Here is a 16,722-nt window from a genome sequence, read left to right as displayed (position 1 = left end):
ACAAGTCCATGCTATATTGTAGGGCCAACTAAGGGGGAGGTGATGGTGTAGTGGTATTGTCGCTAAACTAGTAATCCAGAAACCCACAGTAGAGCCCTGGGGATCCAGGTTCAAATCCTGCTACTGCAGTTGGTGGAATTTGAACTCAATTTTAAAAATCTGGGCCAGAATTTTACATGCGGGGACAGGCCTGACACACTGGAACGTAAAATGACGTGTGATGATGTCGGGCGGCGTCCCGATGTCATCGCGCTGCCTCGCAATATTTCAATAAATGAAAGGCCTATTAAGGTCATTTACGAACTAATTAACTCCAAATTTACGCTGTCCATCCAACCTAATGGTTGGCAGGCAGGCGAAATGACCAAGCGGCCTTTTCATTTTTTAGGAAAACTCATCCATGAGCGGGATGAGGTTTCCTAAAGCTTTTACAAATTGAATAAAAACTTTTTTTGAAAAATAAAAACATGTTCCATTTCATGTGACACAGTCACATGAGATGGGACATGTTGCATTAAATTTCTGATGTTTTTAATAATTTCTTTAAAAAGCGCTTCAACCTCCCTGAAGAAGCTTCGTGCCTCTGGGTGACTGAAGTGTTCTTTCGCGCGCATGCGCAAAAGAGCACTGGACCTGACTCTTCCTCCTCCCCACATCCTCACAGGTAGCGCTCAGTGCTACTGCTCATGATCCACCCTAGGCAGGCCTTAATTGGCCTGCCTGCATGAAATCGCGGTGCCGAGCCGATCACCGGTGGCGGTTGGCACCGCGACCACCCCCACCAAGCCTGCCCGACGCGGGAAACATTCAGGCTCTGGAATTAAAAGTCTAATAATGCCCATAAAGCCATTGTCGATTGTTGTAAAAACCCATCTGGTTCACTAATGCCCTTTAAGGAAGGAAATCTACTATCCTTACCTGGTGACTCCAGACCCACAGCAATATGCCTAGCAAACCACTCAGTTGTATCAAATCACTACAGAGTCTCAAAAAAGGAATGAAACTGGACGGACCAGCCGGCATCGACGTAGGCACCGGAAACAACAACGACAATCTTAGCTCTGTCGACACTGCAAAGTCCTCCTTACTAACACCTGGGGGCTACTGCCAAAATTGGGAGAGCTGTCTCACAGACGAGTCAAGCAACAGCCTGACATAGTCATCCTCACGGAATCATACCTTACAAATGTCCCAGACACCACCATCACCATCCGTGGGTCTGTCCTGCCGGTGGGACAGGACAGCAGGGGTGGCAGCACTGTGATATACAGTTGGGAGGGAGTTGCCCTGGGAGTCCTCAACATTGACTCTGGACCCTATGAAGTCTCATGGCATCAGGTCAAACATGCGCAAGGAAACCTCCTGATTACCACGTACTGCCCTCCCTCAGCTGATGAATCAGTACTCCTCCATGTTGAACATCACTGAGGGTGGCAAGGGCACAGAATGTACTTTGGGTGGGGGACTTCAATGTCCATCACCAAGAGTGGCTCTGTAGCACCACTATGATTGAGCTGTCCGAGTCCTAAAGGACATAGCTGCTAGCCTGGGTTTGCAGCAGGTGGTGAGGGTCCAACAAGAGGAGAAAACATACTCGACCTCATCCTCACCAACCTGCCTGTCACAGATGCATCTGTCCATGACAGTATCGGTAGGAGTGACCACCGCACAGTCGTTGTGGAGACAAACCCCCGCCTTCACATTGAGGATAACCTCCATCGTGTTGTGTGGCACTACCACCGGGCTAAATGGGATAGATTTCGAATAGACCTAGCAACTCAAGACTGGGCATCCATGAGGTGCTGTGGGCCATTAGCAACAGCAGAATTGTATTCGAGCACAATCTGTAACCTCAAGGCCTGGCATTTCCCCCACTCTACCATTACCGTCAAGCCATGGAATCAACCTTGGTTCAATGAAGAGTGCAGGAGGGCATGCTAGGAGCAGCACCAGGTGTCAACCTGGTAAAGATATAACACAGGACTACTTGCGTGCCAAGCAGCATAAGCAGCAAGTAATAGACAAAGCTAAGTGTTCCCACAGCCAAAGGATCAGAGCTAAGCTCTGCGGTCCTGCCACATCCGGTTGACCAGAAACTGAACTGGACTAGTCATATAAATACTGTGGCTACAAGAGCAGGTAAGAGGTTGGGAATCCTGCGACGAGTAACTCACCTCCTGACTGCCCAAAGCCTGTCCACCATCTACAAGGCATAAGTCAGGAGTGTGATGGAATAATCCCCATTTGCCTGGATGAGTGCAGCTTCAATAACACTCAAGTAAGTTTGACACCATCCATGACAAAGCAGCCTGCTTGATTGACACCACATTCATAAACATTCACTCCCTCCACCACCAACGCACAGTGGCAGCAGTGTGTACCATCTACAAGATGCACTGCAGGAATTCACCAAGGCTCCTTCAACAGCACCTTCCAAACCCACGACCACTACCATCTAGAAGGACAAGGGCAGCAGATAGATGGGAACACCACCACCTAGAAGTTCCCCTCCAAGTCACTCCCCATCCTGACTTAAAAATATATCGCTGTTCCTTCAATGTCAGTGGGTAAATATGCTAGAACTCACTTCCTAACAGCACTGTGGGTGTACTACACCACATGGACTGCAGAGGTTCAAAAAGGCAGCTCACCACCACCTTCTCAAGGACAACTAGGGATGGGAAATAAATGGTGGCCCAGCCAGTGAATCCCCCATCCCATGAATGAATTAAAAAAAAAAATTACTGTAGCCAAGTTTGGTTTAGTACTCACGCTACCTATTGTCACCCAAAAAACAACCCAGCGTTAATGACCTGGACTTGGGTATGTGGAGTACAATTTTAAAGTTTACAGATTATACAAAACTTGACAAAGTACTAAATAGTAAGCGGGATAATAGCAAACTTTAGGAGCACATGACAGACTGGTGAAACGAGCAGAAACATGGCAGTTGCAATTTAGATGGTTAATTATAGAGTAATACCCTTTGTGAGAAATAGCATGAAGATGTAGCAAAATCTAAATGGTACTCCTTTGAGGGGATGGGGTGCTGCATATTCACAGATTTATGAAAGTGGCACAGTAAGTTGAGAAGGCAGTGGATAAAATGAATTGGATACTTGGTTTTGTAAACAGAGCCACTGAATACAAAATCAAGGAAGCTATGCTAAACCTTTGCAGATCACTGGTTTAGTCTAAGTTGAAGTATTGTGTACAGTTTTGGGTGCCATACATTAGGAAAGATGTCAAGGCCTTGGAGAGAGTGAAGAGGAGGTTTACCAAGATGATACCAGGGATGGGGGATTCAGTTATGTAAAGAGATTGGACAACCTGGGCCTGTCCTTCTTCGCACAGAGAAAGCTAAGGGAAGGCCTAGTGAAGTTGTTCAAATTTCTGAAAGGAAGAAACTGTTTCCTCTGGCAAGTGGGCCAACAACTAGAAGTCATAAATTTGAATTAATTGGCAAAAGAACGAGAGCGGAAATGAAGTGGAATTTCACACAAAAGGTTGTTATGACACTACCTAAAGGCTTTTGGAATCAGATTCCATAGGAACTATCGAAAGGCAAATGGGCGTGTATTTATAGGAACTAATCTGCAGGGTTTGGGGGAGGAAAGTGAGTTGTGGGTCTTAATTGCGTATCTTTTTCAAAGAGCTAACACAGGCATGATGTCCTTTCTGTTCTGTAAGATTCCATGACTCTACACAAGTCCAAAATCATTGAGGAATCCTCTCCCTGAACGTTTTTATTTGGCTTAAGACTGCGCGTGTGAATCTATATATATTCTTCACAACGATTTGCACTGATATATCACCTTTAGCAAGTCACCTTTACTTGAGTTTTTTTCCCATAGAGAAGTAAAGGTCACGTAAGTCAGGAAACCACTGTTAGTGAAGGAAATGAACATCAGAGATGCATCAGAACCACATACATTTGATGTGAATTGTGGAAAATCACAGGGCAATCTGTACCTTTGTAATCTGGATAGCATTTTTAGAAAATAGACTCTCGTCTATGCATTACGTCTTATAATCTATGATAATCAAAATGCTCTTATTCTCCAGTCAAGCTTTTAAACAATTACCTTGATCACCAAAGACAGAACAGAGTTCCTTCATAACAGTCTGATAAACAATTGGGTTTGAAATAATAAATGCGAGAGTCCAGAATGTGATCTGGAAAAGAGCAACAGCAGCAATGATACTATACATGCACAATGTTCACTTTTGATAGCTCAAGTACTGGAGTAATAGAACATCTGCAGCTAATTCAGCAAAGCACCTTTTATTAGATTAAACATAAGCAAAACCGATTCGTCTATCTTAGGTCATCAATTAAAATTGAAAGCAGTGGCACTGATGTCAATGGGAATCAGGGGGAAAGCTCTCCACTGGTTGGAGCCTTATCTAGGACAAAGGAAATTCATTGTGGTTGTTAGAGGCCAATTATGTCAGTTCCAGGACATCGCTGCAGGAGTTCCTCAGGGTAGTGTCCTAGGCCCAATCATCTTCAGCTGATTCATCAGTGACCTGCCTTCCATCATAGGGTCAGAAGTGGGGATGTTCTTTGTGATCAACTCAAAGCGACACAAGATTTCACATTTTAAGACTTTTACTGTATTAAAAAAAACTAAAATCAACCTTGACTAAACATTATTTAGTAGGCAACTAATACACTAAGATACAGAAAAGACATTCCTTATTAGCCTTTTAACACACTCGAAAACCCCATGCCACATTTATCCATTAAAGCATGGTCTCCGCAGAATTGCAGTCTTTACAGGAAGCAGTCCAAAATTACCCCCAGCTTCCAACTGGCTCGCTTCTCCCCATTTTGCTGTGCCATAATGTCCAGTGACTGTCGAAAGTCCTTTCCCTCAGTCTTCTGAGAAATAACAAACCAATTTTCATTCACTCTGGTGATTCCTTCTCCTGACCACATCAGGAAGAATCTTCCGAATCCTTTAAATTTCTATGGGTTCCATTTCTTCCACCAGAGAACATCCTCCCACCTGCATTCTATCTGGTAGCTAACAGAGAAAACAGCCTTTTTCCCTCTGCTGACCTCAACAGCTGCTGTCCCTCTCTCTCTCTCTCTCTCTCCAGGACATACTCTATTTCCCTATCTCAAGTCTCTGAGACAGTAAGCCTGCCGAAAGCCAGGCCAGCTGCTTCTGCCTTTTTTTTGGGGTGTTAGAATTAACACTTAGGTTTCAAAAGAACTTGACTTGGGTCCCCTGTCCTCATGGTAAATGCTTTTCATGGGCAGAACATGCAGGAGGTCACATGTTCCCTTTTCACCCTGAATTAAAAGAGATAGTTTAAAACGTAACCATCTTATAAAACCTCACATTCTTAACATATTGAAGAAGTCTGTGCCCGGACAACATTTCAGGTTTGGGTTGATGTGTGGCAAATAAAATTCATGACACACCGAGTATTAGGCAATGACCATTTCCAACAAGAGAGAATCTAAATATCTCCCCTTGATGTTCAACAACATTACCATTGCTGAATCCTCCACCATCAACATCCTGGGGAATCATCATTGGCCAGAAGCTTGACCAGCCATAATATAAACTGTCACTACAAGAGTAGGTCAGAGGCTAGGAATTCTGCAGTGAATAACAGACCTCCTGATACCCCAAAGCCTGTCCACAATCTACAAGGCACAAGTCAGAAGTGTGATGGAATATTGTCCACTTAGCTGGATGATGAGTGCAGCTCCAGGAACATTCAAGAAGCTCGACAGCATTCAGAACAGCCTGCTTGATCGCCACCCATCCACCAGCTTAAACATTAATTCCTTCCATCGCCAACACACAGTAGCAGCAGTGTGTACCATCTACAAGATGCACTGCAGCATCTCGCCAAGGCTCCTTTGACAGCACCTTCCAAACCCACAATCTCTTCTGCCTAGAAGAACATGGGCTGCAGGTGAACGGGAACACCACCATCTTCAAGTTTCCTGCCAAGTCACCTATCATTCTGACTTGGAAATATATCTCATTGTTGCTCAGTCAAAATCCTGGAACTCCCTTATAATAGCATCCTGGTGTACCTATGCCAGATGTGTGGTTCAAGAAGACAGCTCACCACCACCTTATGAAGGGCAAGGAGGGATGGGCAATAAATTCTGGCCTTTCCAATGATGCTCACATTTAAAACACAAATTTAAAAAATTAGAATAATTTAATCTATTAAATCCTACTCAAAAGGAAGGACTACTTTTCGTTCCAAAAATACCTGTAGCTGAAAAACTTATTCCAAATAAAATACAAAACTTGAATCCTAAAAATAAATTGGTCCTAAGCACTTTGCAACCAATCTTGACTCAGATTGCAAAAGCTTGCCTTCATATAGCACTTTTCACAACCACCAGATGTCTCAAAGTACTTTATAGCCCATGAAGTACTTATGGGCCTGAATCTTCTGGTCGGCGAGCGGGGGCAGGCCCTGCTTACTGACGTGTAAAATGACGCACGGTGACGTCAGGCGTCTGTCCCGACGTCACCACGCATCATTCTGATCTTCAGTTCGGAGTCGGCTGCATGCCCACCGAAATGTCAAAGGCCTACTAAGGCCATTTAAAAAGTAACTGAAACAATTAACAAGTCTGCCCATCCAACCTCAAGGTTGGCGGGCAGACAAAGGACCCAGGCGGCTTTCACATTTATCATGAAATCTCATCCACGGGTGGCACGAGGTATCATGAAGACTTTATAAATCAAATAAATTTTTTAATTAAAATTCATTGACATGACCTCGCTCATCTGATACTGTCACTTGAGGGGACATGTCTGAATAATTTTATATATTTAAAAAAAAAAATTTGATAAAGAAAATAATCTCCCTGAGGCGGCTCTGTGCCTCAGGGAGATTTCTGCGCTCTTACATGCGCATGTGCGAAAGAGTGCAGGTTCCGGCTCAGCCTCCTCCCCCAGCTCAGCGCTTCCGGGTGCGCGTCGTGCTGGGCGGGCCTTAATTGGCCTGCCATGCAAAGCCGCTTCTGCTCAGCCCCCCGACTGGGAGAAAATTCTCCCCATGAAGTGCAGTCACAATTGTAATGCAGGAAATGCGGCAGCCAAGTTATGCACAGCAAACTTCCATAAAGAACTATATGATAATTGCCAGATAATTTGTTGTTGTGATATTGGTTCAGGGATAAATATTTGTCGGGACACCAGGGATAACTCCCCTGAACTCCCCTGCTCTTCTTTAAAATAGTGCCACGGGATCTTTTACATCCACCTTATAGCAGACAGGACTTCATTTAAAGGTCTCATCCAAAAGATGGCATCTCTGACAGTCCAGCACTCCCTCAGTACAGCATTGGAGTAGCAGCCTAGATTGTTGTGTTCAAACCCTGGAGTTGAACGTGAACCCACAACCTTGTGACTCAGAGGTGAGAGTGCCATCAACTGAGCCACGACTGATACAATGTTCAGATTTTCCAAAGAGGCAAACCAAGCATCATAGGCATCTCAAAGTCTGGATAATTTCACAACTGCTAGCATTTTGATTGGTTTATTTGGGTAGGAAAACGTCAGCTGATATTTCAATATAGTACTCACAGGAAGTGCATTGGCTTGGGAAGCCCAGAGCATCAATAAACTGTAATTAGCAGTAGAGTTACCATTCAAAGTATCTAAAAGGTGCTGCAACAAAGTCTGGAAAATATATAAATTTATGGTGTTAACACTACTTAAATAATAATACTTTAACTGCAAAGTAAAGAAAAAACTGACTAAACAGGAATAACAAGTTCCATCCCCAAAAAATGTCATATATACAGAATAGGCATTAACAGCAGCAAGGACAAAATTGACTTTCTAAAGAAATCAGGTCAAAAATTAACTGAAATTCATCTTTCACAAGGAGTTATTTTATCAGTTATTGGCTAGTCCATGTATCAAGATGCCTGTAGATGTCACCATGCTTGTAACCTCATTTCCCAATACTAAACCTCCAGAAATTACTGCAGGAAGAATGCAGTTTGATGACAAAGATAATCATAGAGAACACTAACCACAAATAAGATTTTATGTTGTATATTTCTCACCCAAAGTCTTTTCGTCTCATATGCAAGAACTAAGTAATGGCCACATTTCAACACATTGGAGGACAAAAATAGAAAATGTGAATTTATTTTCATTTAGGAATTATAAGATACTTGAAGACTAATGTGTTTTTGTGATACTTTCTGGGAGTAAATTATGGCAACAAATCTTGGAGGCCACTGTGAGGGACTGAGATCTCACACTGTATATTTTTATAAATATATATATCCTTATGGCTATTTCTCAGATTTTAAAACTGAACAAAGATCCCTAAAATGGCCAAATCTATGTCTGTCTATGACCCCTGAACAAAAGGAGCTGCTTGCCAGTTTTGGGAAACTCATACATCATTATCTCTGGCAAGCCACTAATGACCTCTTGAGGGCTGCACAGGCCAAATTAAAAAAAAACTATACAAAGGCCTTCTGCATTTCATAACCCGGACTGGTCAACAGGAAGGAGTCTGCTTGTCTGCTAGGACAATGGGCCCCATAACCTTCCTCTCAATTCTGAATGGTTGACACATTTAACAATCTCAGGGACCTAGAAGACAGATACACATCCTTTGTCAAAGACAGTCTGGACAGGTGGGAGTCGTATGGCATGGACCTCTGGCTTGTGGAAGCAGTAATATTGCCTTGCTGAACTGAAAAGCTCAGTCTGCTGTTTACCATCTAACTGGCAGCCTCACTGAAAAGGAGCTCTGGCCCAGGTTGGACACCTGGCTCCATCTATACTTCCATCTGTCGGAAATTCTGTGCCATCACCTAGAAGACTGAATAATCTCTGCACACCTATCTCACTGTGTGACATCAACAGCACCAGAAAAGTGAATTCTACAACATTGGTTTTCAGCCCGCCAATCTCCGTGAAGCAATACCGCACTGGACTTTGAACCTTGGCTCTGGAACCCATGTAAAACAACATTTCTTTCCTCTGTAGCCTCTGTACTGTAAATCTTTCTTTTCTCTATCCCTCTCTTTACTATCTGAAAGTGACGGGGACATTGTGAACCCCCTTTTCGCATTTTGCGTGTGTGCAAATAAAGTAACCCTTTGAGTTCATCCTATCTTGAGTTTGCTGTGGGGTTATTATTAATAGAAAATTAAATCGCACTAAAGCCGAAGGATTGGGAAATATGCCACTCTAAAAAAAAGGGAAATAAATCAAAACACCTTTCTGTTAATGGATGGCTGGTGAACAGAGAAATTAGTGCTGTTTAAATTAACACCCATCCTGTCTGTAACACCTCACTCTTCAATACAATTAGAGAAGTCATTTTCCTTCCCAGATGTTGTTTTGAATTTGATAACTCATTAATCTTTATGGTCTCTGCTTTATAAGTAAGGCATCGTCCTACACAATAGCATGAAATAGTTTTGACCTACTGAGAGTTTAATTATTTACAGCAAATGCCAAATAGCGAACCCATCATAGCACTCATAGGTGGTAAGTTCATATTCCCTGACACTGTAGTACACCACTGGAAAACAAACTGATTGAAATAAGAACCAAGTAAGAACGTCACGCTAGGAAAGAATCAGAGTTCAGAGGTAAAGCTTTCATGTGTATAAGAAATTACAGATATTCATTGTGATTATACTAGGCTAACCAAACCAGTTAAAATGTGGAGATTCAAAAATGTAAAGGAAAATCAATGATCACTTTGTCTTTTTTTAGTAAGGCCAATTCAAATGAAAACATTATGCAAATATGTTTCCACAGACAAAAGCTGTGTAACATATATTGACATCTCTGCATATGTTAAACAGACAACGCAGAGGTGCATTTTTAATTTCAGTTAGAAAGTGCCACTAACTCTTGATTACCAGAAAAGAAACAATTTATTACGCTTGCGGTCACATAAAGTTATACCTTCTCATTAAATATTTCCCAAATAAATGAATTACTTTACTAATGACAGAAATACTTTTCACAAGTCACTCCACCAGCAATTCCATTTGTACTCAACCCCAGTTTCATTGTCTGCTGTAAGTACAAACAGTATTATGGGTTTAAGAACTCTAGAGGGTTCAATGGTTTTAAATAGATTATAAATTGTGGCCCTTTCTTCATTTACGTATAAGTCTTTGTACACATTTGGATATAATGTAAACTATTTGTTTTGCATACTTTTGCACTCTTGTCTCCCTTGGAGAATGGTGTGGAGTATTGGATTTTACAAGCTGATTGACAGCGTGCTTTGGGCTGTATGAACTCTCCTTCATTAGACAAGCGCTGGAGTGGGACTTGAACTCAAGGCTTTCTGGCTCAGAGGCAGGAGTGGTACTAACGGAGCTACTCAGCTCGTATAATGTAAATATAGTCAGGAAATAAAACTGTTGAAATGATGAAATGATCCCAGCAATAAAGCAGATAAAAATATTACAAAACAAGAAAGCCATTCCTTCCATAGATGACATGCACCCCATTATATTTAAAGATTTTGCAAAGTTTCTCCCTATTCCCACAAAGAGAAATCAAGAGAATATGTACCTAACTTTACATTCTACATTATTCATTCCAGATCTCAATACTTTTTGGTGAGACATTTCCAAGCTCCAGGCAACTCAAGGATCATCGTAGAAATCATTGAATGTTGTGTAGGCTAGCAATAACATTCTTGTCATAGTCCTCAATCCATCCCTATGCAAATGTTCATCCAGCTCTTTTAAAACATCATAAACTGCTTTACTTGACAGTATATTCCACATTTCTGTGTTAAACTAAGATCAGTAAAGATGAAAGGAACAGAGTTCTATATAAAAAGTGTCAGGTAAAAATCTATGGAAGGGATATATACTACAGAGAAAACTTGTATCAATATTCTTACTCCAGTGTAAGAAATACAGTATTCCTTTCCCTGAAATGTGCCAGTTTGTTGGCTCATCAAAATTTATACAGAATTGAAATATACAAGATCAGTGAGCACTACCTATATCAGCTTCTCAACTTTGAAATTAGCTGAAAAAATTGTTTCAATATAATAAATGATTCTATGAATTTATTTTAATATATAATAAAATCACCAACGCCTCACCGAGCCATCTTACTGATTCATTTAAACACTATTCAGTTGTAATCCAGCCTGAATGATAGGATATTTTCAGTGTAAACAGGAAACATACAGAATAGTGTTTCTATGTTTTAATATGCTTACCACACTCAAATAAACAGATCCAGTTTTGGTGGTGTTTACTTTAAGGTGGGCTCATGTTATAGAAATTCCGGTGTTACCTTTGAGCTATCATCGACGGGTTTCATCTTTTCAACCTTGGCTACAATGCGTTCAAATAAAGACAGAAGCCAGTGCTTGGATTTAGCCCAGTCTCTGCAGATAAAAGTTGAAATGATAAGCAGACAAGAATTTTACTTATTTAGATGAAGAAGGGTCGCTGCATGATTGTCATGGAAACCATTGCACTACACTATCAATATGATAGTCATTAAATGTCTAACAGAAACTGTCTGCCATGTTTACCAGGATGTGATCTCACTAGAGAGCTTACAAAATATGTGATTGCATTAGAGAAGGTATAGGTGAGATTTATGAGGATGTTGCCAGGACTGGAAAATTTTAGCTATGAGGGAAGATTGGATAGGCTGGGACTGTCTTCTTTAGAACAGAGGAGACTGAGAGATGATTTAATTGAGGTTTATAAAATTATGATGGGCCTAAAAAGTGTGGATAGGAAGGACCTTAGCAGAGAGGTCAATAACCAGAAGCACAGATTTAAAATAATTGGTAGAAGGATTAGAAGAGAGTTGAGGAGACATTTTTCACACAGAGAATAGTGTGCGTCTTCAACTTACTGCACGAAGGGGTGGTGAAACAGAAACCCTCATATTTAAATATTACTTGAATATGCACTTCATGCACCTCCATGCAAACTACATGGCTACAGACCAAGAATCCCCCAGGAAGTGGGACATCCCTTTTATGGCTGGCACAGACGCGATGGGCAAAATGGTTACCTTCTGTGGGTAGATTTCTACAATTCTATACTACAGTGCTGGAACAAGAACAGCAATTGACACTCAGAGCTATTGAACGCTTAATATATCCTAGATCTGAAGCTTTAATTACTTAGGTTCACCGTTTACACCATATTTCTAAGGATTTTGCAGCTAAAGTTGCAGTGAATAAGCATGAGAACCCCAATAGAAAATTCATCCCTGCTAATTCTAACTCCAAATACATGCATCAAATAGAATGGATTATTTACCTTAGTAAAAATTCTGGTAACTGGGAACCAAATTCAAAATCTCTATCAAACTTCTGGAAGTGATCTTCAAACTCTCTAACTGTGTTTCTATCGGTTGGGCAGATGCCTCTTCCAAACAGGTTGTTCACAACTGCAGGATACATACTGTGCCTGTCATTAAGTGAAGAAAAATGAATTTCTTGTACAAGGATTACATTATTTCCTGAAAAATAAAATTCTACATAAAAATATGAATAACATGATCCTTTATTTTATTGAACAGAATAATGTGCTAGGCTTGTTGCAGGTCCAGCCATGTTTATTTATGTTCTTGATCTTATTTTTGCTAAATAAGACAGTCTTAATTTTGTGTAACTGTGTAAGTTTACATTTGGACGCTTTTGTCCCTGTGAATAACAGTGCTTCTGAAACAAGTAAAAAACACAAATGCAAATATTTGAGTTCAAATAAGGCAGTCAATATTCCCATAAAATTACGCAGTGAAAATAAATTGATGGTGATTCCATCAGAACTTTTAACAACTCTTGCATCAGGTAATATTGTGTTTTTATATGTTAGGTGGCATAACAAGGACAAATATCTTTCAATGAGAAGTTGTTATCAAAGGCATTCAACTACTGAGATGCAAACATTTGGCTGTGTCCAAATAAGTCACCATATATTTTCTGCATTATGTTTGAGGCCATATTGGAACAACTTTGGGCATCACATATTCAAAAAAGTATTGCTGCATTCGACAGGGTTTACAAAAGAGTCACCAAGATGATTTAGGGTCTAATATAGCTCTAAGTTGTCGGACAAGACTCCCTAAGATTAAGTTGTTTCCACTGTTTGAAAGAAACTTGAATGGTTTCATTACACATTAGTTATCAGGCCAGCCTACTCTGTCTAGGTGTCCTCATCATGTACACTCTCTCAATAGCAAAATGTATAGTTTTGAAAAATATGCAGGATATCTCCAAGCCTGGCAAAGGTTAAAGTAGCATTTACAAAAATCAGCAATTTTATGACATAGTTGAGATGGACAATCGTGGAAGTCAGTATTTGTAGCATGTGAACATTCCAGAGCATTTTTTGCATGAAGTTGTGGTTGCAGTTACCTACCAGATGAGGTCATACAAGTTATCAGTGCCCCTGGTTCCAAGGTACATGAGATGTTCACAGAACTCCTTGGACAGATTAGCAGAAAACAGGTGCAATCTAGATGGAGCCAATCTCCCTTTCAACATGTCATGAACTGCCGTGTGGCTCTTATAAAAACTCTTTCTGCTAATAGAAGCTGTTGACAAGTAATAAAAACATCTTATAAATTTATTATATTTATGAAGTAACTGAAAGAGTTGATGGAGGTAATGCAGTAAATGTGCAGATGGACTTTCAAAAGGTGTTTAATAAAGTACCACATAATTGATTTATTAGGAAATATGACACCCATGGGAGTAAGAGGAGAGCGACAGAGTAATTACAAAACTGGCTAAGGGAGAGTAGTGGTGAATGGTTATTTTTCAGATTGGAAGCAAGTATAAAACAGTGTTCCCCCAGGGATCAGTATTAGGAGCGCTCGGCTTACTGATATATATTAATTACCTGGACTTGTGTGCACAGGGCATTATTTCAAAGTTTTCAAGATGATACAACGTATGGATGATAGTGAGGATGATAGTAATAAACTAAAGGAGGACACAGACAAACTGGTAACATTGGCAGACATATGGCAGATGCAATCCAATGCAGAATAAGGGGAGCAGGGGGTGCATGTTAGCTCAGTTGGCTAGACAGCTAGCATGTGCTTCAGACACCACAGGATTCAATCCCTGTCTCAGATGAGGCTGACTTGAGGCCTGCCTCCTCACCCTGCCCTATGGTAAAATCACAGTGTAAGCCATGGTTCAGAGACCCTCAAGAGAATCGAGGATGCTCTTTAGTAGGAATAAAGAGGCAAGACAATATAAACTAATTGGTATAATTTTACAAAGGGTGCTGGAACACAGAAACCTGGAGGTGTACATACACAAATCTTTAAAGGACAAGTTGAGAAGGCTGTTAAAAAGACATACAGGATCTTTTGTTTTATAAACAGAGGCATACAGTATAAAAGCAAGGAAGTTCTGCTAAATCTTTATAAATCGCTAATGACGCTCCAGCTGGAGTGTGGTGTCCAATTGCTGGCACCATATTTTGGAAGGTTGTTAAGACTGTCGGGGTTGGAGGGGAGACTTCCTAGATTTGTACAAGGGATGCAGGACTTCAGTTATGTGTAGGGAGTAAAGAATACAGGGTTGTTCTCCTTAGAGCAGAGCAAGTTAAGGTGAGATTTAATAGAAATGTTTAAAATCATAAGCGGTTTCGATACACTTGGAGAGGCAGGGATTATTCAAGGACAGTCAGCATGGTTTTGTTAAGGGGAGATTATGTCTGACCAATTTGATTGAATTTTTTGAAGAGGTGACCAGGTGTGTAGATGAGGGCAATGCATTTGACATAGTCTGCTTGGACTTCAGCAAGGCTTTTGATAAGGGCCCGCATGGGAGACTGATAACGAAGGTAAGAGCCCATGGGATCCAAGGCAATTTGACAAATTGGATCCAGAATTGGCTGAGTGGCAGGAATATTTAAGGAATAGATTAACGTAAGGGGCAGGAAGTTTAGAAGGGATGTGAGGAAGAATTTTTTCACCCAGAGGGTGGTGGGAACCTGGAATTCACTGCCTGAAAGGGTGATTAGGAAGTATTTGGATGTGCACTTACAATGCCATGGCATACAAGGCTATGGGCTTAGTGTTGGAAAATGGGATTAGAATAGTTAGGTGCTTGTTTGACTGGTACAGACTCAATGGGCCGAAGGGCCTTTTTCTGTGCTGTAGATCTCTATGACTCTATGATGAGAGTAAATAAGGAGAAACTGTATTCCGTGACAGAAGAGTTGGTAAACAGAGGACACAGATTTAAGGTAATTGCCAAAAATACCAGAGGCGAAATAAAGAGAAACTATTTTTACACAGCAAGTCGTCATGATCTGGAATGCACTCCCCAAAAGGGTGGTAGAAATAGATTCAATAATAGCTTTCAAAAGTGAATTAGTTAAATACTCAAAGTGGAAATTTTGCAAGGCTAAGGGGAAAAGGCAGGGAAGATATACTAATTGAATAGTTCTTTCAAAGAACTGGCAGAGGAATGATGGATTGAATGCCCTCCCATCATTCTAAAATTATGCCCATCTAATTAAATCCAATGACTCTTACCCTTAGCTCTGATAGAACAAAAATCTTCTTTAGAAATGAATATTTTGTTTTTTCAAATAAATTGCAAAGTTTCTATCATCAGAAACTATATGGATGTGTATTTGAACACAGAATATTTGAGTAGTGGCTAGTTGCATCTTATTATTACAGGATTCACTGTCACAAATTCTCACATGATGAAGCCCTAATCTCAACCTCAGCCAGGTCATTGGGAAGGAAAATAAATTTTAAAACAAGTTGGCCTGGATTTCCCTTTTGATGGTGAACAAATGGCACTTGCCGTTCACCACACTTGCAGTCACGCACAGACACCTTATGGGCTTTTCAGTAGCAAGTTACTGTCCATGGGAGGCCACTATTGCATTCTCTACAGTGGATCTGGGATCTGTTTGAACAGGGCAAGCAACTGAGTATTTCTTAAACCAATCAGATTGAATAACCTTTCTTGAGTCACACAGAGTCTGAACTAGGAGGTTAAAATATTTAATTCAATGTAAAATCATGTACAGAAAATGAAATAAAAGTCAGGAAAGAATTATGATATTAAGAGTGATAGATAACAGATGGAAAGAAAAGCTTAAAAAAAATTAATCTCCAATAATAATTCAAAAGGCCTGACCATCTCCAGCTGGTTCATCAATGACCTTCCTTCCATCATAAGATCAGAAGTGGGGATGTTCGCTGATGATTGCACAATGTTCAGCACCATTCGCAACTCCTCAAATACTAAAGCAGTCCTTGTCCAAATGCAGCAGGACCTGCACAATATCCAGGCTTGAGGCTGACAAGTAACATTCACACCAAAAAAGTGCCAGGCAATGACCATCTCCAACAAGAGAGAATCTAACCATTGCTGCTTGACATTCAATGGCATTGCCATCATTGAACCCCCTCACTATCAACATCCCAGGGGTTACCATTGACCAGAAGCTGAACTGGACTAGCCATATAAATACTGTGACTACAAGGGCGGGTCAGAGGCTAGGAATCCTGCGGCGAGTAACTCACCTCCTGACAGCCCAAAATCTTTCCACCATCTACAAGGCAAAAGTCAGGAGTGTGATGGAATACTCTGCACTTGCCTAGATGATTGCAGTTCCAACAACACTCAAGAAGTTTGACACCATGCAGGACAAAGCAGTTCACTTGATTGGCACCCCATCCACAAACATTCACTCCCTCTACCACCGATGAA

At 40.9% G+C, this 16,722-nt stretch overlaps 1 protein-coding gene across 12 annotated transcripts in view; it reads right to left on the bottom strand.

Moving 5' to 3' along the window:
- Positions 1–16,722, bottom strand: part of LOC121278175 (24-hydroxycholesterol 7-alpha-hydroxylase) — a 48,444-nt gene that overhangs the window by 11,868 nt on the left and 19,854 nt on the right. For 9 of the 12 annotated variants that reach the window (XR_005943069.1, XR_005943071.1, XR_005943072.1 and 6 more), the window contains exons 3-7: positions 13,391–13,565; positions 12,287–12,436; positions 11,298–11,391; positions 7,575–7,670; positions 4,086–4,176 (exon numbers count right to left, since the gene is read on the bottom strand). Coding sequence is in view for 7 of the 12 variants with exons in the window: in XM_041188326.1 (XP_041044260.1) it covers positions 4,086–4,176; positions 7,575–7,670; positions 11,298–11,391; positions 12,287–12,436; positions 13,391–13,565 (606 nt within the window). In the remaining 5 variants the exon portion in view is untranslated. The remainder of the gene's footprint in view (positions 1–4,085; positions 4,177–7,574; positions 7,671–11,297; positions 11,392–12,286; positions 12,437–13,390; positions 13,566–16,722) is intronic. The other 3 variants (XM_041188332.1, XM_041188328.1, XM_041188331.1) reach the window with 3 other exon arrangements.

The sequence above is a fragment of the Carcharodon carcharias genome, chromosome 5, assembly GCF_017639515.1.
Source record: "Carcharodon carcharias isolate sCarCar2 chromosome 5, sCarCar2.pri, whole genome shotgun sequence".
In the NCBI taxonomy this organism is placed as follows: Eukaryota; Metazoa; Chordata; class Chondrichthyes; order Lamniformes; family Lamnidae; genus Carcharodon; species Carcharodon carcharias.
This window is presented reverse-complemented; position numbering and strand designations above follow the sequence as displayed.